General features: G+C 41.5%; 1 protein-coding gene and 1 long non-coding RNA gene across 12 annotated transcripts in view; both read right to left on the reverse strand.

The window, feature by feature from the left end:
- Positions 1-17,266, reverse strand: part of LOC111247943 (uncharacterized) — a 30,572-nt gene extending 13,306 nt beyond the window's left edge. For 2 of the 11 annotated variants that reach the window (XM_086983408.1, XM_086983407.1), the window contains exons 1-2: positions 8,307-9,293; positions 2,884-2,979 (exon numbers count right to left, since the gene is read on the reverse strand). In XM_086983408.1, the coding sequence (XP_086839534.1) occupies positions 2,884-2,979; positions 8,307-8,395 (185 nt within the window). In that variant the 5' untranslated portion in view covers positions 8,396-9,293. The other 9 variants (XM_086983410.1, XM_086983409.1, XR_015323536.1 and 6 more) reach the window with 8 other exon arrangements.
- A 2,701-nt stretch (positions 17,267-19,967) lies between these two features.
- Positions 19,968-23,107, reverse strand: LOC147756686 (uncharacterized). Its single transcript, XR_015323542.1, has 3 exons — positions 22,515-23,107; positions 21,638-21,744; positions 19,968-20,982 (listed from the first exon to the last, which is right to left on the reverse strand). It is a non-coding gene; the product is annotated as an uncharacterized LOC147756686 (long non-coding RNA).
- Positions 23,108-24,309: the final 1,202 nt, after the last annotated feature.

Genomic DNA, 24,309 nt, shown 5'->3' on the forward strand with positions numbered 1-24,309 from the left:
GGCACTACTACCGGACAGGCAAAAATAGAAGGGGAAAGATAGAAAGAGTTGGATCGTCGTAAGGGGCATTGTACTAAAGGGGCAGCAATAGAAGCAGCTGTCGCAGCAGCGACGGTAGCAGAGCATCACTGCGGCCAGTAGGGGAAACATCCAGGTCTTGCAATATCTCAAGCAGCAAAAACCGTCACTATGCGCGATACGGTCGCAGAACTACTGGACGGTAGAAGCCAGTCTCAGCGCAAAACTATAGTGACCTAGGTGGACTAAGTGACGTATAACAGTTCATACATAGGGATGCGTTTTTATTCGATGTTTTTATGGTTTTTTTGGTGAAACAGAGCCACTTGAAAATGCATTAAATAACACGGGTCATAACTGTTTACTTAAGTGGACCTTGCAACAATAAATCTGCGATTAAGGGTAATAATATTAGTTACATTGTAAGATAATTAAAAATAATAATAATAATTAATAAGGATAGTAAAAAATAATACGCACTTACATTTCTAGAAATTAGCAAAATTGGCGAAACCACTTATTCTCTGCGGGAAATATTAAATAAACGCAAGATATTGTACGGCGTCGATGACTTATATTTTGCGGAGCATAGACTTAGAAGGGATGTGCGAGCGAAGCCTGAAGGTCCCAGGTCAAACGGAACGACCCTCTTACTTGTCGGGATATGTCTAAACAACCTGTTTATTGTTAAACCTGTTGAAAAGATATGTTCTATAATATACTCTGCTGGAGCGTAAATCGGCATCTTCAATTTTATCAACATACCTTCTAGAGAACTGTTGAGCTGAAATATTTCATTGTTGTTACTGGCAAGTGATGTTGGCCTCATTTTGGTCCTTGCTTTTTGCAGGTCTAAGTCCCGTTATCAGAACGGTGTACTTCCCTTTGCCATTAACATAGATTTTCAGTCCGGTCCGAAACAGGTAGCCTTTTCTATTGTTGTTTGACTCCAATTGAACGCTCTTTTTGCCTAGAGTAATACTATATCGAGTAAAGCTTTAGCTCGCTTCCATGCAACTAGATCACAAGTTTTCCAACAGATTCGACAAAAGATAACAGTATAGAAAAAGTATTTTCCAATTTTGAACTAAGTTGATTTTGCCCACAAGTTTAAATTTTATATGAATTTTAGCCGGGACCAATTTTATTTATTCAAAAACAGAACATATCTATCGCATTTCATAACGCCTCTGTACAGCGTATGCCATTGGCGGGGGGGGGGGGGGTTACACCCAGTAATAAGGTTCATCTGTAGTAAATGTAATAGGAGAAGGTATATTATTAGACACAACTATTGGCTTAAACGAGAAGGGTTCCCCTTAAGCAAATTACCAATAATATGGTGATGCTGGTCGTATCGATTGTGCTCAGACAAAGCATCTTCGAGCAGTGCACAGACATGCTATTTAACCTGCGTAAATGTACCTACTTTTATAAACGTATCGAGTTTTTATCTTCTAAAAAGCACAAATAGACAGAATTTCGCGTGCATTGCACGTAAACTACAGCTAGCTGTACACAGTTCGTTCGATTTCCCGTTCTTACTGTGATCAATCGAACGTGTCCTCGTTCTTCACAGTTTCACCTCAGGGGACCACACAGAAGTTACCAAGAGGGAAGATGCGCATCAAGCCTATGGGGCCGCTCCACTCAGCAAGCCTTGTTTCGTGCCGGTCGGCAACTTTACTAAGCTCAGTATAATTTTTCGTGTTCTTCTCTCTCACGACAACGACCAAGACGATAGCTGAAGACGTCAAAGCTCATGAGCGACACTCACGAACAACTTATTCGGTCGATCGGTCTTCTTGGCGATACACAGGGCAACGGCCGTACAAGTACTGCCGTTAGACTTACGGTAGCCGCTATCACCGTAATACAAAAAGGGCTTTCTCTAAGTAGACGGCCGGAACAACAGCGCAACGGCAATTTGGTTATCGACAATTTCGGTAGTAGCATGGTAAACACGTTCCTGAACAATCTTGTGCTATAACAATGAAGACATTCGCTGTGTCAGTGGCGTACTTATAAGACGTCCACTGCGGACGAACGAACGAGCGTACGTACGTTGACTTTCGATAGAACGTACACTAGGATGAATCGTCTTCTCTACAGAAAAGGGAAAACAGATTCGAGCTGCGATGTCTTAAAACTCATTTAAAAGAAAGAAAGATGGTTTTGCTGAAAACGGTAATTTTTGGCAAGCTAGGTACAAGATACATGTGGCTAGCTGTCGATAGTTTGGGCATCCATATCTTCATGTGAAGCATAATATTCGGATTGTGTTTTAAGGCAACGATTGAACCGCAAAGCATTAACATATCATTGTCGCCACTTTTGGGTATCTTACGGACACTACGAACGGATCGTTTGACAAGGTCACTTTAAAATGCCTGGGTCGGTCTCTTAAACTGGTAGCCATACTTAAGCAACGAACGATACATTAGCGTGAATCTTAACATATTTGGTAACATAGCGTAATACGTGTTGCCGATATTGTTTTAATGGTTGCGGTAATATAAAATATAGTAATATATAATCATAAGCGCAACCAAATAGAAAGAGCCAAAACACTGTTTTGTCGTTTTCATTTGACGTTGACGTCCAGTGTCGCCACCGCGTAACAACGAGGTCAACTATAGGTATATATATCCGTTGGGCAAATCTGTGTCGATTGTTTACGTCTGTGCGTCGATTTTGTCCGAACAGTCGACGCAGGATTTTATTTGCATTGGTTAATATATCTCTTTTCAAGTCTCTAATCTCCTGGGTCGCATCTGTCTTCATAGACGACGATAGCACACAACAAATGATTTACCTAACTTAAATCCTAGGCCTGAAACGTACGCGAAAAGCAGCAACCTTTACCTTATGAAGCAAGCCTTCGCACAGACACACACGTACCCATACAAGTATATCGACCAGGGTGTGTTGGGTCGGTAAATTGGCAATCTGAAACAGAATCTCATCGAAATAATGTTATACGATCATTATTATTATCAGTTGTATTTTATGGGTTACATGATTTCGGACTGTTCATACGATAAGGGTGTCTAGAACATTTTCTGTTCACGTAATTTATACGTAGCTACATATGTACGAGATGGGAACACTACAGGCTGAACAAATGGCATCAGTGCAATGAGATTGCAGGCACAAATAATGTTATTACTATGGATAATGTATAAATATTAATCGAGCCCATGTGACAGGCAAATGAGCCGAACAGATTATACTTAATCCGTTCCCTATTCTTTATATCCCGATTCCTTTCGCTCGCGTGATTTCTCAAGAAATATTAGCTGATTTACCATGGGGGGCGTCAATGTTGCGATACAATTGTATGCCCAATAACCTTATCAGCGGGTTAGTAGCGCCTCAATAATGTTGACCATAACGTCAGCGCCAACACTACCCTATACTTAGGTGACTCGAGTTATTCCCGAATCGTTTTCGAAAAAAATATTCCCATTTCACTTCCTAGCTTTTAACTTATTGGTGTAACTTTTTTATATCGCGTTGGCTAACTTTAATATAAGAGTTTTTCGTCATTTCTTACGGTTATACTGGCCGTGAGCACGCTTACTTCAGCTTCTGTATATATATATGACACGCGTATATATATGTTGCCAACTCCAGATAACATTGTAGCTCATGCTTGTGACCCTTTGTGACAAAAGAGGCCGAACAACTTTGCTTCTCATCGTCTATTAGCACATCTGGGTTTTGACAAAAGGATTTTACGACGATCATGGTCCGCTAGAACGCGCACGAAGGCTTTGTATAGCGCCATAGCGCGAACGAAAGACGAAAAGTCGGGCATAGAGGATGTCAGAGGGGACGGAAATGATAAAACACCGCTCACAAGATGAGGGATAAATGCCAACAGCGCCTTTGAAAGAAGGTTATGACTGGTAGGGCGGCGAGCCAGCGACCTAGCGAACGCTATATATGGAATAGGGCCCACGGTGACCACCTGCGTAAGGTGTATAGAGCTTTGAGCTAAGTAGTTGGCTGGCTAGCTGTTAACCTACAGTTGCCGCTGCTTCTACTACCACTACTCAGGACTAAGGATATAGGGGTCACATAGAGCTACGCTAAGCCTTGACCTGGCCAACAGCCTACACAACGGGCGTGAGGTAGGCTTAGCAAGACGGCACGGCAGGTTAAAGATGGCAGGTTGAAGTGGGGTTAGCACCGGGTCGTTGCGACGAGAAACGGACCGCTACTGGGGACTGGGACAGAACAGCGTACACTACCACGGAGAACCATTATGAATTGAGAGGGAGAGGCAGCTATGGTGCCGGCGCCGCGGCTGCCGTGGCGGCAGGGTATCCGACGCCCGGGTGGTCCTATTACCACACTACCACTACTACTACTACTACAAGTAGCTCTGCTCTGCAAGGAGGCAAAGTTTTACAAGCGAACCGTGTGCGAAACAAAAAGGCACTACGCTGGCTTTGCCACCCAACGGGGGTTAGCGAAAGTTATGACGCGCACGTTACGAGGGAAATTTGCTAGCACCGCCGGTACTAGTGGTAGCAGCAGCCATGGCGCTGATGGCGATGAAACCAGTCGTGGCCGGAGAGCTGGTGCGACCGTTTGAGGAACGGGACTAGTGTGGATGAAACAACAGAGATAGAAAGAAAGAGCCAATGAGACCCGCAGTCTATTGCGCGCGTAGACGTTATAAATACCAATGATGAGATCTAAATGTCGGAATGGCACCCGTGTGACTTCTCAGCGTGTCCTCTGTTTTTCATTTGGGCATTGAATCGATTTCGACCAAGATACACGCGGGCAAGTTAGCTTGGTTCGTGGGCGTATTGCAGCACAGTTCCAAATTGTTCTATACATGGATAATTTTTATGTTAGGTGAATGATATGAATTTTAAACAAATGTCTGAACAACTTTTCATGTACAGATACGTAGACAAGTATACACCAGCTTAAACGTACAGTCGTACATACTAACCCACAGAAATGTGGATATCCCAGTTGAGTGAAATACAGCCATCTACACGTCCCCGCCTAACACAGCGACACAATCATACTGATACTCACACAACGGTAATTGCAACGAGCGCCAAGAAACAAAAATTAGACCCACATTTTGCTCACATCAGTATCGGCCTCGACTGGGCTGTTTTCGGCTCGCCGTGGCCGTGCGTCTAGGTACGCGACTGTGCCCGGTGGCATGGGCCTTCCTCCAAGCCACATTCGACAAGACTCGTGAGGCACTTCCCTAGCTGTCTGATGAATTTTAGACCCACGAGTAGTGGCTGTGAGCTCACAGAAGATTGTAAGAAAGAAGCGTTTTACAATAGAAAAGAGTGCAGTGACGCGCAATAATGGTTAGCTCTGGTATCCACTTGTGTTTACGTGCGCTAGCTTGCCCCCTTGCTGACTGCTCTGTTTAGTCGAAACAATGTAGCTAAATACAATCCATCCATTCACACAGGAGTCGGTAATTTTCATAGGGGTATTATGAGATGACGGGGAAGGAGAATGAGCTTTTCTTATTTTTCACGAGTAACGATGAACCAGAAGTTCGAACAGCAGAACATCTGGTAGAAGGATTCATCCTGCTTCCTACAGAGGCAGGAATCATCCACCATATACGAGCAGTGACAGTGTCCTGTACGAACCACCTTTTCTCTTATAAATGTAACTTGCAAAAAACGCAAGCCGGCCATGAAAAACGGACGATACGAAGCTTTCATTCAAACTCACGAGGTTTGAGGTTAAAAAAAAAAAGAACTTCCTGTGGTATTACATAATGCCTATAATTTCATGACGATGATCCATCTAGACGATTTGCCAATGAAAAACGAAGATGAAGGTATTCCTTTCTTGCTTGGCGGGGTAGTGGGGAGCTTTTCGTAACACTAGGATATTTATCTGGGGGCTGTACGAGAAAGAACTGATTGCAAGCTATCTGCTTGTTCTCGCGTATTCATCTCGGATTTGAACAATAAGCGAAAACATTCTAAACAGCCTATTGTCCGTTAAAGACAATGTAAATGTTTAAGGGTGTTAATAGCAGTTCGTTGTAGATTAATGTTTCTATACGTGCTTCATCTGTCCTGAAGCCTTTGTTCGTACGCCCCCACCCGACCTTCGCTGGAGAAGATTTTCATATATTGCCTGCATTATGTAAACTCAATAGAGAAATCTCCCTCTAGGATATAAAGCATACGGCAACTGAAATGTCATTTCCTTTTGGGATCCAGCAAGGCGTTGGATATGCTTCGACTGATGGTAAACTAGCAGACTTAGAATGCAAATGGTGCTAAATCAGAAACGTGCAGATATTCTGGCACAACATTAAAAAACCGTCTAGACTAACGTCTAGACTAATCCCCATTTGCAGCAGAGCTTTAGACGCCAATATAGTTTTAATATTCTCTATATAAGTTAGTTCTTAAACGGTCAAAAATAATACATTGTGTTAAAATAAATCTTTTGAGTTTCCATCTCAGGACTGCCGTTTAGCATAGCATCAGACAGCGAGATATGGTAATATAATGTATTGGCAGGGGTTTTCTTCACCGACATTTACTTTAGATTAAGTAACCTAATCTTCTGATGATATATGATAAAGCAAATGAATTATCATAAGAAGTCAGCGTGACAGACACATTTTGCTGCGAAAATGATTACAGACATGAAATTAACTAATTTTGGAGCGGCAAAGTTACGCAGTGGTATAAAAAAATCATTGTGTAATTTTTGCCCCCTTAACCAGGCATTTTATATTCTTCCGCTAATACGGCCTTCATGGAACCTTTTTTAGTGGTAGATATAGCTGATCTGAGATGTTGTCGATGACATCATGCAGCGAGCAGATCTAAGTGAGTTAAAACAAAAGTAAAATATATATACTTTCACGTAGATCAAAGGTTTAATACAACAGAAAAATAAGTATATAGGGTAAAACGCATTTATCAAAAATCGAAATAATGGCTACGGTGTTTGTAGAGAATAGTATCCATTTTCCATACGACTCTGCCAGTTCAATCCATTGCTCGTGCTTCAATCGGGTCATTTGAACGCAGCGGATAACGAATCTAGTCATCAAAATACTCATCAACGTCTGCGTTATCAACAAAACATGGCTTACTCGAAGAATCCTACAAGGAGGCCTAACAGAACAAGCTAAAGTTGAACTCCTGTAAAAGTCACGATTTCGTGCAAAGGTATCATGCCTTCCACCTCCGTTAGTCATCATCGTCCAGTTTGGATTTACAAAGACTGCTCGGCAGCAAATGTCATCGGACGTTATCAGAAAAGAATCCGCACAACAAAGCTGCGGGATGTCTTTCATACAGCTGAACACGGATAATAATAATAATAATGTAGCGCAAAAAATCATGTATCTATAGAGTTGTCAAGTATTGCAATGAATGTTAGTGTTTGAGAAGGGTCTTCCGAGGTGGCGCAGCTGCGGGACGCACGTACGCCTGAGGGCGGACCAGGCCCAACCCTCTGCCGTATTGATGAACACGACCATTTTTAAAGCCAGTTTTCTTATACCTAGGGCAGTTAATTACCTGTAATGAGATTATTTAATGCTAGAGCTTTCATCTCTTGCGCAGCTTGAATTGAAAAGATTCAAAACAAACCCTCCAATATATCCAACGGGTCCAATAGACGTAACAGACAAATTTTAGCTCCTGTCTTTAACTAAACATTAAGGTAATTAATAAGACACAGTTAAGAACAGTATGCGGTACTGTGACTAAAGCAACAACCTGCCACAAGTTACCAAATGAGTAAGTAAATACGTCCATTCATTTCTACTATTGCGTATATGCTATTTATGGAAATTAGTTGAATTAGATAATTAAAAGATCGACATTTAGTGTATGCGTACATGTAGATGCTTCTATTGTTTTGCAATATATAGTGCAACAATAGTAGTAGCATTGTAACTACCTCACAATGATTTGTACATGGAAAAAATTCGAACGGAATAGGCCAGACTTCGCCGTCTGACGCTATTGTGTTTTCATACGCGCGGACACGCGAACATCACATTGGTGTTCATCAGCAGCGGCGGCTGCACCCGTCCAACATTTGACAGTCGTACATTATCTGGTGCCGGTTTTATACAACCGCGTATAGGGAGAGATAGGTGTACCTGGGCGACATATCTTTGGCTACAAATCTGAAGGGAAAATTGTTCACTTGTTGTTGTTGTTGTTGTTGTTGTTGTTGTTGTAACGTATAGCACTCACTGCCACTGAAAAGCCACCACAAGCTCAATTTTGCCCTGCAATGCCACCTACCTTTTCTGAAAATGTCTACTAAATGTGCTCTTTTCTTTTTGCGAGGTCGGATTTCGTTCCGAAATTTCTTCGATCTTTAACAGTTTCATGGTTGAAACTGAAGCTCTCGTACTTGTGGTGCCGTGCTATCAGGCAAGCATTAAAAGTCAATAGCGCCACAACAAGTCACGACACGACTCTGTCCTATGATCTATTCGTAGTGCTGCTGCTGCTGCTGCCGCTGCCGAGCTGATATCCCCCATCCTTGACAGGAGATATTGTTGTCTTCCGATCGCGCACGAAACACACAGCATCAGTACGGTGACTGAGACAACAAACGTACACATCCACATGTGAAACATTAACCACAGGGTGTCTGAGTAGCCCTCCAGGCCAACAGCCAGCGCAAAAGAACGAAGTTGCTTTCGGACGTATACACTAACTATAATAGCGAACAAATGCTGAACACGGGCTCTCGCTGAAATCGGGTTTGAGTATGTGTACCGTGTATGTACCTTATTTAAAGTACGAACAGGTAAAATACATATAACGTTTTATATCAAGGAGATTGTATTTTATCTGACGGTCCTGATTCAGCTGACATTTTGGCTCCATCATACTAGTCAATAAACTAACAATACGATAAAAAAAAAACAGGCTGACCCCACCAGCGACAAGACGGCTGTCAGAATGAGACAAACTTATCGACAAGTCATCCACAATACTCGTGACTAAAGCCAGAGAGGCACGAAATATATTGCTGGAAATCCACACGGTAAACTACAATGGAATCAGATGCGTTCGGCTCTAAACTACTCGCCTGCTAAGATATGAGTGAGATCATCAGATGTGCCATTAGAAATCTCTCATAACTCAAAGCAGTCTTTTCGAAACGATAACTGTAACCGCATGTAAGACTTTGGAAAGCGCTATTGCCAAAGGCCGGCAATATACGGCTGCCGTGCCGTGCTGTGCCGCACCATGGGTCTGTTGGAGAGTCTAGTTAAATCTAGCAACCTACTTACCTTAACCAAGCATGTCTCTCAAAAGATCAATCTGAGAGCTGATTTGAAACAACATATTATTCTATCGGATTAGTCATGTTTTAGCTAACACTTATTCAGTTTATCAAGTACTAATGTGATCAACTGAATTCTGTACAGCTTTGCCTATGTCCGACTACATTCGGTGGTCCCTCTTCACTTTCACCTCGAACCGCTTGGCTTTCCTAAAAATGTTGTGGAGCTCACCGGGGCTTGTGCTTGTTTTTATACAAGAGTTCAAGGGTCTAAGAAGCACAATGTATCTGTATTTTGATCAGATTGAACGAGCTTCGTCTGATTGCGCGACCATGTTGAAACCAGATGAGGGAAGGGGGTAAATGGCCAGCGAAGATTTCTTTTATCATCGAACCGCACAGGGCGAGGTGCGTCCGAAAGCCTAGTAAGAGATCGCAATTTTTATCATAGAGTCATTATTGGCTAAATCCTAGGCTTATTGATTGCAGTGCGGTGCCTTGTAATATGTTTGTATTTGAAAAAAACGTTTAGAAAGGTTGGTTTCCCGTAGCACCGATTATCTACAATGCCACCCTTAACTGTATTCGAGCGGAGACGTTTAAGAAAATTCAATTATGAGTTGTTTAATTAGCCGACGGAGCTCCCTTCGACGTTGGCGGCTACGAGGAGTGGCAACGATATCATCCATTTACCACGTAGCCGTTCCGTTATCGCGCGTCCGCTGCGTCAACCAACCAAGTTGACTGGACGTTTCCGTGCTGCGTAGATGGATGAACGGTAGCATTTCTCGCTTCGGTATTCTTTCAGGCCAAACATATGGCAATATAGTCATAGAGGAAATGGCATGCCCTAATTCAACCCATGTTAGACAGCACAAACTGTAGTCACCAGTCCACTATGCTCAATGTAGAGATTAAAGCCAGACGTGTTTAAGCGTCGATAGTTTTGGCCACCTTCTGGGTGGATTAATGTCGCCGTTGTTATGGAGACAGGTGGACGTTTTGCAGATCTCAATGTGACGACGCATATAAAGGGTAAACAAAAATCACTGCACAGTAAACGAACCTTCATTTCACACTTGTCAAGTAACAGAAAGTTATTGCAGTACATTTGCAAATATAAACATCACAATATATGATATTATTTTATAACGCCATAGGGTTAGCATATGTCTGAACGTAATGGCTACAAAAAATAGCTATTGCAACTATACAAGCTAAATGATTGGGACAAAAATGTTCAATTTATACCAAAAATGTAATATTACTTGAGGATGTACCAGAGAAGAAATGATAGAAGATATGGCAGATAGAAGAAATGGCAGGATGCGGCCAGGTGTTAACACTTAAATGTAGAATCCGCTAAATGTAGAATTTGAAAATGGAGCGGAAACACTTTGAACGATGGGTTCGTGGTTTTCACGTCTTTTAATTCGCTTTTCTCTAAAGCTTTTTTTTGGACGTTTATAGTCAATCTCATACATGGGGAGGGCAATTGGCGTAGGCTTCAGGCAACATTCGCGGACTGTCACCTGACGCTCTTTGTATGAGACGTTACTGGGGCTTCTGAATTCTAGAACCGTAAACATAATAGCTAACAGCTACGTTTTTCTATCACCGCTAAAATAAGAGGTTACGCAGCTCGATAAATTATATAAGACACGTTGAGCTGTTTGACAACGATTCGTATCTATTTAGACAGAAAGACTTTACAACGACTTTGACGACTACGCTTGATCCATAAGCCTGTTAGCATCGAATCTGGAACAAACGGAAATATTCAGTTAGAGAAATACACAAAGATATATATGACATTTCTAAGAAGTATAATAAGATATCGATTGATTATTTGAACAAGACGAGCAGAGGTTAAGAAATTGCACTCCCAAAACACATTACTATAATGTTAAACCGGTATAATTCTGCAGTAAAATTAACAGCAGACAATCTCTCTCAAAGACTGCAATATTTACTTTTGCTTAATCCGTCCTATTAAGATGCTCAAACTGTCAAAAGATGATTTAGCGAAAAGCCCCTTCCCTGTAAAAGGCGCTCCACGGACTTACCTTTCTTTCCCACTTCGGGTGACGGGCCACCGCTTATTTTCGATTTCCGGCATTTACCGATGCCTGATATATGGTGTTGCTTTGCATGCGCAAACGTGTCCTATTAAGAACGAATGATGACCGTTGTGGCGCTGGCATTATTCGTTGCAATATTTTTTGCACCTAGTTATTCTTGAAGCTGACCCCGATTTCATCGGATGCAAAACATGTTGTGTTTGTCCTAGATAACTTAGTGTCTCGTTATACAGTTTGTGCCTATGAGAGTTAACCAGTTGAAAGATGACACTCCGCTCTTCCAAAGTTCAATCAAGTTTGCCATGGATATAATAGTGGATAATTATGATGAGTGCGTTAGATGTACAGCTTGCTCCATGCCTACATATCTATTATGTTACATGAGCAAAAAAGTCATTATAGTAGTAGTAGTAGTAGTAGTAGTAGTAGTAGTAGTAGTAGTAGTAGTAGTAGTAGTAGTAGTGATTACATCATTAGGGGGAGCTAAGTTTTGCTTTAATTGATGGGCGACCGTGAGGCTAGATTTATACCTTGTTGTTTCCTGTATATTTCAAATGAAGCACGATTAGATTCATATACATTTCCTGACGCCAAAATAAGCTTACTAAACTCTACTAGTTTCGTTATTGGTTTTATTATTATCATTAGAATGGGCGACAGTGATCGATGTCGATGCGCGGCTCTCGTTTCCTTAGCAGCGGCGTCACTATCTCGGAGCTACTATTTACTAGCACGCCGGAACGTTCAATAGACGAACGGTTGAATAGACGCTGAACGCCCACTGCAGAGAACTGTAAAGAAGTTACCGAAAACTTACTATACTACAAACTCTATATTCAGTGTGTATATAAACATTTACGATGCCTTAAGCGATATTTTAATATAAAGTACTCATTGGAAATTCACCTAATTAAATTCGTTTGCTCGTAAGTATTAGTAAAGGTTATCGCACATGGCCTGTGCCTTGACGCCTGAGAGTTGTTCATAAAGAATAATAGTGCCATGGTTAGCTGATGGCGCCATCCTTTGGCCGACCGGTTGGTTAATGCCTATGCCATCTATATCCACTAGAAAGCACAAAAGGTTTGGCTATCCGTCTACTAACCCAGACATAAAAAAGTAACACAGCGATTAGCTGTACACATGGCTCGACGTTATTGAAAGCATTAGGATGTCCAATTTGAGCATTAGCGTTTATATAGAAAGCAAATGTTATGGTAAAACTGTAATGATAATTGGATCATCTGTGATGTTAGGATTTCAAAAGAGCCTTCGAAGGAGTTTTCGCCTAGCAACCGTTATTCGTTTGTGGAGAGCATTTGGAATTGACCGTTAGCGGAACGAGCGTATTAAACGATCGTGCGCGGAACTAGGCAAGAATAAGAGCGGGTCGTTTAATGAGGAAGGATGCAGATCACCCGGCCAAGTCATTGGTCGGCGCATTTCGACACTGTTTGCCGCCTACTTATTGAACCAAACAAAGGGTCAAAATTTTCAACTCTCTGTTGAAATCGACGAGAATATTAGAGAAAACAGGCGTTAGCGTCACTTAGCTTAGGAAATCAAAGAAACGTTGTGGACCACGGCATACGTATGACACGACGTTTAGGAAAGTTACGTAGACATCGTTCTCTGGGAAACACTTTCCCTTTTGTTTTTTTTTGTTCTGTCCCCTTTGGCCCTGAATCAAGAATAACTGTCCATGAACAAAATGCATTTAGAAGACAAATAAAAGAGAGAAATTGAATGAATTGAACACTACCGGCGAAGGTTGGTTACTTCATTGGTTTGCGTACTCTATATATGCATATATAGCTTAAGTATTAAGGTCGTGTCAATTAATAGTTCGCTACTTCATAACTGAGCTTAGCAGATCTCGTACTCTATAAGTGACCCCCAACAACTCGACGAAGAGATATTAAGCAGCAGCGACTTATTCACTACATTTAAGGCGTTCAGGGTGTTCCTTTCTTGCCGTAACTCCAAATGTCTCTGGCTTGATTTGAATGCAGATATTATACTATGACAAGCACGTCTTGGTTGGGATTTCGATGACCTCTTACGGCTCTTAACAATTGAACGCAGCCGTTCATCTCGCCATCCTTATTTAACTCTATTTAGGATTCAGCAGCATCAGTGCGTTCAATAATGGCAGCTTCACTTGAACTCCAGCTAAATACGAGTCGTCACTCACAGCAGGCGACACCACGTTGCGAAGCAAAGCATCACTAATGGTACACCAACTCATAATAATGATAACAGTTCGTCGAAGAACGGTACATAAACGTATCGACTTCAGAGCTTCGACGAAATGTCCTTCGACTACATGCAATCCGAACTATTCCATGCCACCGAGAGCGGCGGCGACAACAGCAGAGCGGCCAGCATAATAATAAAAATTGACAATAAATAGACGACACCGTTTTTATTATCATTATGCCCTCATAAACGAGTGGACAATCTCCGACGATAGCTTCTCGTCTGCAGATAACGTCCGTACAGCCGACGCTAATCCGAAAAACACCGTCAGTCAGGAGAAAACCAGCGGATCCGGTAGGTCTCAGTGCCGCGTAGACCAGAAGTCCCTTTTCTCACACATTGAGACGTTCGATAGGATAGCAACGCCTGGATCGGCCAGACATTGACCGTGGCCCGTAATGCTATTACTGCTACTGATGTTGTTGCCTCCTATACCCTTTCACGCTCTCATATTTATAGCGACATAACGACGATGCGGGGGACGCGTTTGCTATAGCCAGTACCTGATTCGGCCCTTTTTTTTATTGGTTTTCAATGAGATATGGGTGAAGGGTACACTTGAGAGCTTATCAAATACGTCCACGTATTCTCCCATGTGCTCCGGTCTGCTCGGCGCTGCTAGTACTTGACGATTAGCGTATAACTAAATAAATACAAATAGCAGCATGAATGGCCACATAGTGTGAAAGAATGGTGCTAGCATCATGTAAGAATTAACCTGTATTAATATACTTGATAGTAACACAAATAACCTTGAGTGTTAGAGAGAGTAACGTCTTATCTATCTTGATTCAAGAACAGACATAGCAAAGTAGATTCATTGTAAAAACCGTTTGATTCAATTGATCATCTCTTTGCAAGGATAGTTTTCTATAGACTCATGTCTCGGTGTGCTATTCCGACCGTTAACGTATCCCAAACCGATCCCAAATGTCAGTGTCTTTTTTGTGGCGACAAGCCTCCAATGTGGAACTAGGAAGTTCGTATGTCACGTTCTTACGCCGTCCGGGACACGCTGATGCATGTAGTTAGATTGATGAAAAGTTTAGTCCCATTTTCTCTAGGCACTGTTTGATTGTCGAGGGCTTTTATAGCTTTCCGATCAGTTTAATTTAGAATTTAAGGTTCGCTCAACTTACGATAGATCAAATACATTCAACTTTCGGACACTATCCGAGTCAAGCCTTTGTTGAGGGTGCTTTTTTTGGCCGTACTGAAGGAAAGTTACCCCATTAGTGCCTGTAAACTCAGAATTTTTATTTTATATTTTATTTTAAAACCGAATTTCACATTTGTATAGGAAACCAAAATAATAAATTCTCGCGTCTGATTCTCGGCCACTTTTATTACTAAAGACAAAACAAACAATCAAAAAGTACATGATATATAGTTATGCAATACTATTTGTTCACTCTTTCTTCATCAATTGATATTGGCTGCAGAACGTAGAACTGGAACTTCTCTACTTTGCTTATGTATTCAATGGAGTTCGAAATATATTCGATCTAATAGCAGACTGCGATTAAAAAATCATATTTCGCGCTATGATGCAATGTATATCGCTACCGATTATAAGAAAAAGACCCGTTTCATTAAAAACAATTCTGGACTTCGTATCGAGTTGTTTCATGCTGACGTAGCCGTAAGGATTGTTTATAGTTAAATTGATACCTGTACCTAATTTAATTTCATACTGGATAGTCGGAGAGACCGCCGAGTAGAGTCTATAAACAGCGAAAATATCTAACTAAGAATCGTCCGTCTACGTTCCCATGTCTATAGCCATCCCTGGTGCTATTTTTTTTTTTATTTTTATTAACGGTTCAAACAATATTTCATGATCCAAGCGCAAAAATTTCGGTTTACTTTCTCGTTCTTCACTCGTCCACCATTTGGCATGACGTGCCATAACTTTTTCCAACACCTGACGTGTGCTTTCCAAGCTGTCATTTATGTATCGTGCTATTGCACGTTGTCTTGGCACCTGCATTGACGCTGTTGATCATATGACTACAAATAGTAGCAAAGTGCAATGCAGAAGTTAGAGCACAGAATGAACATTGAAAAAAAACAGAGAAGATGAAATACATAATAACAAATACCGCTAGCAGATCCATATTATTAGCGTCGTCAGCAACGGCAGAAGCGTCAACATCGATGCCAGTGCCAACATACAAAATATTCCTCTTTCGACGAAAAAGTCATATTTCGTCTGCTCTTTAATGCCGCCATCGTAGCTATAGTAGTGGTAGCAGTTATAATGATACGAAGGTAGACAGGCGTGTCGTGGAAGAAGATACAGCTTGCGAAAAGGGAGATGTCACTGTTTACTGGCTTTTTGTTATGCCGCTGAGACGCACATGACTCAATGACACAGCGCACACACATACCGAACAGGCACAAGCACATAGGAACAGATATCTGAGCACCTCAAATGGGCTGGGACGAAGAGAGTTCACAGCGTTTCACTGTTGAATGCGCATACATAACAACAAACACGTCTACTGTGGCGCCATGGCTAACGGAGACGTGACGACGCCGCCGTTAGCTTCACCTGAAAGGTAGGTGATAAAGACAGCATATAGATAGAGTTGGGTCGCAAGCCTACTGCATTACGGATGAGATGGCGGACCGTAATCCACAGTAGCCGACGCCCGCTGCCCTCTCAGCAACGGCGGCCCTACATGAGCTATGCGATAGAGGCAACGGCGAAATCTCATACGCAAGTGACCGCTGCAATAACAACGGGAAATGTTTATGTCAAAAATGATCAGCTGGCCTCTCCGCCTTCCTTCCGTCGCCATTGTTATCGTCGATAGCGCTGTTGTCACCATAACCACGATCACCTTTACTAACAACAATAACAGCCACCGTGGAAGCCATAACGGCATGAACTGAAAAGCCAAGTTCACAACCGGCGTTGAAATCACGACTACAACATTACGCCAATACGAATATTCAGTAGCGACAAATGACGAATGCTGTGAGAGAAAAGACAGTGAACGGCAATGGCGCCGCCAAGAAAAATACCGCAACGAAAGAAAGGAACCGAAATAAAAAAACTGAATATCGTCATTTGCAGCCGAATCGAGATTCAGTACATTTCGATTCCCCACCTCAATTTTGTTCGTTCGTTCGTTCGCATGAAGACGTACGCGCGTCTCACTGTCGCCGTGACGTCTTTGCGCTATATCGAATGAGATAGACTCTAGGGAAGATAAATGCAGAAAAGTGGATTTCAGGTGGTCGCCAGCGTTATTAGGAACTTTGCCAATCGAAGATAAGGTTGAACGGCGAAAATGAGAATGGGCATGGTTGAATAGAAAAATGTGTAGGTCACTTCTGTGTCCTGAAGTGGGCCGTATATGATCAATAGTAAGTGTATGCATATCGTTGCTCGGAACGTATTTATAGGTTTAGCACAACATTTACGATGGATAATGACGCTGAGCGAAGATTAGAATTTATTTTTTAAGTATTTGCTGATAAAGTGACATGAATCTACGTACTTTGCTAACGTTAAGTGAAATGATAACGACCTACTATTAAGTTAGATCGACATAAGTTTCTAGCAAGCGACGGCATCTCCATTTTCTTAACCACTAGCTTCAGACAATGATTTGTCATCCCATGTCAACTTACACGGCTGACGTCAAGCCGCATGTACTATATGCGATAAAGAACGTTACATTATAACCTCCTTAGCATTTTTTAGTTATATAAATTGTGTAGCATTACGAGCATGTTCGATGTTTACCGCACGAATTAATCGAGGGACGAGTAACTAACAGATTTGCTTAAATTCACGTATGATAAATCTGTTTCGTATTCGTTCATTGGAACTTCACGAGTGCCAAGTCTAAATAATTATAGTCTCGTGTTGATGCTTCTTCGTTTCAAAATGGCTGTAGTGTTCACTACAAAAAAATCGCATCGGATTCCTTACCACAGCCTTCATAAAAACATCAAGCACTCAAGTTGGAAAAACTAAAAGTAATAAGTGATTGTTGCTATTAACTAATACTGGATAATAGTGAACGTGTTGCCGCATTATTATTCTTATGATTATATTGTTATGGTATTATTTCACTGCAATCTGAAGTACACATTGTATTTCCTCCATGGTAAAGTATATGTGTAAGTTAGTATCCTTTTCAGTTATTATCCATATCAGAATTACACAAGCTGGAAGCTTTTCAAATGAACTTTTTAGAGCCTCTGCTAATAGGCGCCACGATATCCATTCTAATAGCAGTGAACAGATACCGATCTGTTGTATTATTCAGATCGGCGTACGCTCGCACCTGGTCTGTATCTGGGTGTCCGGCTAGCCATCCTGTAGAAGACGCGCTATGATGGGTGTATACGTGCAATCCTATCATCATAACGTCAAACATTTTTACCGTGATGTGCATGATAATAGTGAGCATTTATATCGTACACTATGCTTCGCGTGTCATTGTGAAATAGTCAAAAGTGGATCTTGTCTTCTGCTTGTGTCGCATAATAGATTTTTACAATGTAGTAGTCCTTCATGATAATTTTCATCATATATATATATTGTCACGTTTATACAATCTACACGGTAGATTGACCTGTTGTATTACCGCTCTTAGGTTATCTTAGTGTTGTTCTCTGGTTTCACGTAAAAAAATGCGTGATGTCCAAGCTGGGACTTCGTCGCATGCCTCGTTGTTCTCGCGCGGTCGTTTCCCATTTCAAGTAGGCGGTCACCCATACGCCGCTCCTTTTTCCATTGATTGATTGATTGATTCCGCACGTTTAGACCTGTTACTCCATCCAGCTTGATTTGTTCGTCCTAAACTCTGTACCAGACGGGTGTATTGTTGCTACGTTATCAAATATTTGTTAGATGCATTGCTGAACGCATTTTCCTAAGGTACGTATACTTTTTAAACTGCGTTCCTATAACGAAGCATGCGTAATAGTGAGAATAAATCCAGTGGATTACAGTTAATGCTTTCGACATGTCATCAATGCGCAAAACTTTGAATCTTACGGAATCCTTGGCGAATTAGTTCCATCTCAAGCAAAATGTTTAGAAATATCGAATCCACTTATAGACTATTCATCGAAACCAATAACAGAAATTTGAAGAGCACCGTGAGATTCTTCTTCCCCGAAGCACAGTCTGTCCATTTTCTTACAGGCAATGCCCATTTTGGTAGACGCCTTGGTACACTGCTTCCGTGCATTTTGTCATTTCTATATTTTCCTAAAAATCGCATTAAATATAGAAATGGAATATAACCGAAAAAAAGACAACGTATCTTTGGTACTCTATTAGTTACGAAACCGGGAAGTTCGTGCAAGAGGATTCATAGAATTTCATGGAAGGCATGTCTGATGTCACGCGCCCTTGCATGTACTCCGACGGCGACGGGATACGGTAAGACTCGTAAGTATTGGTCGCTGCCGTACGCTTAAGCACTGCTATCGCTTGAACTATGTTTGGCGCCTCTGTGGACGATGAGTGAAAGATCAGCCTTGTTGGTAGCCGTATAGTCGTTATCGACATCTGTGCGCCGCTGATACCAGGTGCGACAAGTCAGGCCATGGCAAAAACAATGCCGCCTCTTCTAGTGGCAATAGCTTTTAATAAATTAGAATCAGATTTAACGAGTTGACGTCGAAGCGACGTGCAGAGCGTACAGATGATGTGCTTGAGCCCTGTAAGTAAACCGGATGGCTGCGGCGTACGTTTCTATAGGCATAGGCGACCATTAGTATGTATCTGATTAAATAATCTATATGGATGCACATCAATGTAAATGTATACTGTGACCTCTATCTTGCTACTTCCAAACGCTGTCAAATGCTATCTTCTACCCAACTTGTGTTTTGAACGAGTCGGTATAAGGGTAGCGTCGAAGTTTTTACATGGTTACATGATTTCAATATAACTTCAACAACGTAAATTTCACGCAAGTTATCAAATGTTCGTTTGACATTTGCAAGCCTGCCACCAAGGCAACATTTTTTAGATGGGCATGTTTTTTTTATTCCTGGTGATGTTTTCTTGATACAGATTTCGTTTCATATAAGACATATCGAATTCTTGAGCCAAAAGAACAAACATGTTAGTGCTAGCATACACTGAAGCGTAAAAAGAGGTTTGTTAAAACAGTTTATTGGTTCCGATGTAGCTATTCGACTCGTGATCTGAAATCACCGATCTCACCGAACGTCAGTACCAACTTTAAATCTTGGTAGTTCACCATTGCATCTGGCTTTGCATCTAGAAGATAAGCTATACGAGTACATAAGACGCTTAAGCTTGTTGAATGTTGTAGAGTAACACGCACTTGATAAGCACAAAAGCTTTTATTAAGCTAAATATGATATAAGGTAAACATTTCCACAGAGTTACGCAACAATTTTAAGTGAGGAATATTGGAAAAATAGTTTGTACAATATTATTATTAGCTTATCTGGGCCTAGTTAGTAGTATATATCTGTTGTCCTTGCTTTGGACAACTTTTACTTCTATAAGCCAATGCTAAAATGGTCTCGTTCTATATAGACTGGTATCAACCGTATAATATAATTCAGGTAAAAATTTCAGATAGAGATACGGCAGGCAGTTTTTTTGTCAGGTCGATGGACCAACCGTTAACCAACGATTACCAGGTGTGGATTCTATTCTGGAGATGAAAATTGACTTTGAACCTCCATTACGAATACATTCGAAGAGCACAAGAATCCGCTTCTAACCTGAGCTCAATTCGCGAAATGAATCAAGCCCCATCTCATCTCATAATGTAACTTTAATAACTTCGCCTTTGTATTTTCCTAAATAAAAAAACGACGACCAAGGTAAGAACGAAACCAACCTTAGATCACACGTTATTTTACAAAGCGTGAACATCTCTATTCGGGCCACTTATCTGGCTAGGGTCGAGTAGCCCGAATAGATTGTCGGTTTATTGCTTGATAATAGTAACATTAAATTTCGTACACCTTTGAACGTTGCTCACTTGCTCAGTATTTACTGGAATTGATTTGCATTGGCCAATTATAATTCGTATAGGTCTTTGCAGCTGTCACCTTTGCGATTAGCCGAGAACAGAAAATAGCCGGCGTTATGAACGATGTCCATCTGAAAGCCACCCATCGATAATTTCCGATTTCGATTTTTAGTTTGCTTTGTCGTTAGAAAAATCGAAAACGTCAACGAGGGATAGAACTTCTACGTTTACTTCAAAGAAGACGTCGTCATCATTTCCGCTATCATCTTGAACATCGTTGCTCAGTCGCAACGACTTGGCCGTAAGCATTTGACGCAATGGCCGTAACAGCTAACAGACGTATGTTACGCCTGAAACAAAAAGAAAAACATAAATACAGGGGTATCTGGGGAACGAGAACTGAAGAAGGGGAAGGGGTATACACGTCACAAATGTCATGTCATGTTGTTTCGCTTCTTGTCCGTCGTATCTCGACGTCTTTAGCTGAGGTAGTGAAAGCCTGGATGGCCAAATTTTGATTTTGCACTTATTTTTTAGGGTTGCTTTTTGCTCATCTTCTGTGTAATAATTAGTCATCGACTAATGGCAGAAGGATTGAGTTGGATACAGTATAACCAATGACGAATCAATGTTGCCTTGGTGTATAGAGACGGAGGAAATGGACAACTTTATAATGCTTTATAATATTTTTATAAGTACGATTATATATATATTATAAACTGACGTGAGAAAGCGGTCGGAGGACGCTGCTTCTCTTTCCCCGTGTGTGTGTCTGCATGTACACGTGTGTGTGTGTGTGTGTGTCTGTGTGTGTGAGGAAAAGCGCTCCAAAGCTATTCGACCGTTTCTTCCGCTTGTAAAGTCGATTAAGAACAACAGTTAAAAAGACAGACTTGGCGTTTTTTTTTTGTATAATTTGTTAATAATTATGTCGTGGTTTGTAGCGCCGGAATACATGTTATACAGTATTAGTCAATAGAATTTACTTAATTAATTTTTAAATACCGAGCCGACGTGTGGAGTCTCGCTAGCTCGTGCATGTCACGTCCGCCACGGATTATCAATACAGGGTGGGCATCGAAGGGACATTGTTGGTAGCAATCAGCAAGTGCCTGCGCGATTTCATATGCATTACAATAGAACAAGAGATAAACTGCCTGGCATCTCCAATAACAAGAAGGAACACTCAGCTCTCGACCTAATTACTAGGTTTCATTATCTTAGATCCCTGAACCTGATCACTGGATGTCGGATCGGTCTCTAAAAGAACAGGACTTCGTGTGAGCAACCGGTCACCCACGTGACACAAGCCTATAGCCCACAGCCTGCTTAAACACCCATTGCAGAGAAATAATCATAAGTGTTTCTGGACTTTTCCAATTGACTCACACCAGACATAGGAGTGCATAGTTTAGCCTTTTTATTCGTTTATGGATGTTTACTTTGCGCACGTTTTCATCTTCTAGGTATCGCACATAGGAAAAATTGTCGCCGCTTTTGATCCAGTTACAGGCCCAATAATAGAAACACGCCTTAGGACAATATTGATATAGCAAGGGACTAAGAGCAAAAATTTAATTATAAAAAACTATGTTTCGCCAATACACAAAAGTAGTAAATTAAATTTATCATTTGAAGACAGATCAATCAAATATTATTCTTTCACCTTTGTTGGTAGCAGCCAAAAACTTAAGTACAAATCAACAATACAAAGTTCCAATATCAAATATATTAAGACCTATAAAACCATTCAAGACGGTTTGCGTTATATGAGTTACATGAGTTTTGCTAAGGTTATAAAATTAATTTGAAAGATTTGCCAGATATCCTAAAGATGCGGCGCGATATCTATCACAATTTCCCCTGCACCTGGAGTACTTACATGTATGTCAAACTTGTGGAAATCTGGCTTTGCAAAGTATACAGTAGAATTCATGCACCACAAAGTGATGACATGTATGTTCACCCGGTTTGTCTTTTTTTTCACTCGTTACCCTTCGTCGCACCTGAAGTAGAGAACTTGCCATAAATTTTCGTGAATTTTCGCTTCCAGTTGTTGAATTTTGTTTTGAGGACTTACGTTGCCGGAAACTCAGAGCGACGACGTAGGTCCTCGAACAGCAGTGACGAGTCGGGTAAAAAAAAATACTTGAGGTCCCTATTATGTACTTCCAGTGCTTTTCTGGGGAAGGAAGCTTAGGCGAGATTTAATTGTCTGAGGTTCTTCACTGTAAAATCCTCCCAAATGACGCGTGTCCCATACGTTGCGATTAGAGCTACTTTGAGATCGAAAAAGCCACGAGCGGCTATGAGGGATAAACGATGAGGCGATTTCATCGCCCGTGTGGCCAACAATGCTTTCTTGCATCTTTCGGTGACGTGCGTAATGAAACTTCTGCCATTCATGGAGAACAGCAACCCCATAACTTCGACTGAGCTCCTTCCTTCTTTTGTTTGATCAAGGAGGTCGTTCAACAAGATGAGAATAAGAGTGGGCTTAGGTTATCTCCCTGAGCCAGGCCGGTTCTCTGTATGAGTGACGGAAGTTCAGCGACGCCGTCGTTGATGATTATTCTATTCAACTGTAGAATCACAGCGAGAAGCCTGAGCACATTCATAGAGACACTCACTTCGACTAGCCTGAGCATAATTCTGTCCCTAGGCGCCCAGTCGGAGGCTGCTTTAAGTCCACAGACTCTACGTATAGCAGATTGTGCAGCATGGCCTGCCCTCTCTTGACATCGGCCGTTAGAATCTTGCGCGCGGTTTTTGTAAAACGTCCCTTTCGAGACACATCTTGTTCCTTTGGGAGGGCGCTTTCTAAATAGCTGTCTCTCCAACCTCTCAGTCAGCAAGCCGAAGAGCGGCTTATAACAAACATTTTTCATCGCTACCCCTTACCATGATGACGGCGCAATTGGATCGCCCCTTCTTTTAAGGATCACTAAGAGGAAAACAGCTCTCTACTGGGCTAGGAGTGTATTAGTATGAAAACATTTATTGTATAGCGTTGCCTAACACGGCGCCAGAACGATAACGTATTTGAGGTGGTCGCTGCAGACGCTACCTGGACGAACGGTTTTCTTGTTCCGTAAACTCCCAAGCCCTTGCTCCGGCTTCATGGAGTCCTGTTAGAGGATATCGTATTGCATTGAGATTCCTTTTCCCACCCTGCGAGGAAAGGGGGCACAGTTGTGTGGCGCATCGTGTGGCATCTTTTGACGCAACTTCATTTTCGAGAAGTAATTTATGAGGGACGAGAAGGTAATCGGAAAAAACGCCGAACCGTTGTGGTACGATCAAACAGGTATTTAGCCGTTCAAGATCTTCAGGTTGCACCTTGGCTATGAGCCTGAAGACCATCTGGGTTGTACAAGTATAATTGTAGCACGGTTTATATTTGCTGAATCTTGCTAGCACTATTTTTAAGTGATTCACTTAGTAGCCAATAGGCCATTTCGCTACGGTCTTTTCAGTGACAAAAGCTGCGCTTCCGCACATTGTGTTGCTAAGAAAGAAGTTAAAATTATCATTTTGTTTTCAGAGTTGGAAATAAGTAATGCCTGATTGCAAAAACATTTGCAATAAGGCTTTATGCTGCCGCAGTCAAAAATTGCCTTTACGACAAGTTTTTTTAAAACCGATATGACGTAGGTATTCTGTATTGCAATGTGGAA

This window comes from Varroa destructor, unplaced genomic scaffold, assembly GCF_002443255.2.
Source record: "Varroa destructor unplaced genomic scaffold, Vdes_3.0 BEIS01000003.1, whole genome shotgun sequence".
NCBI lineage: Eukaryota > Metazoa > Arthropoda > Arachnida > Mesostigmata > Varroidae > Varroa > Varroa destructor.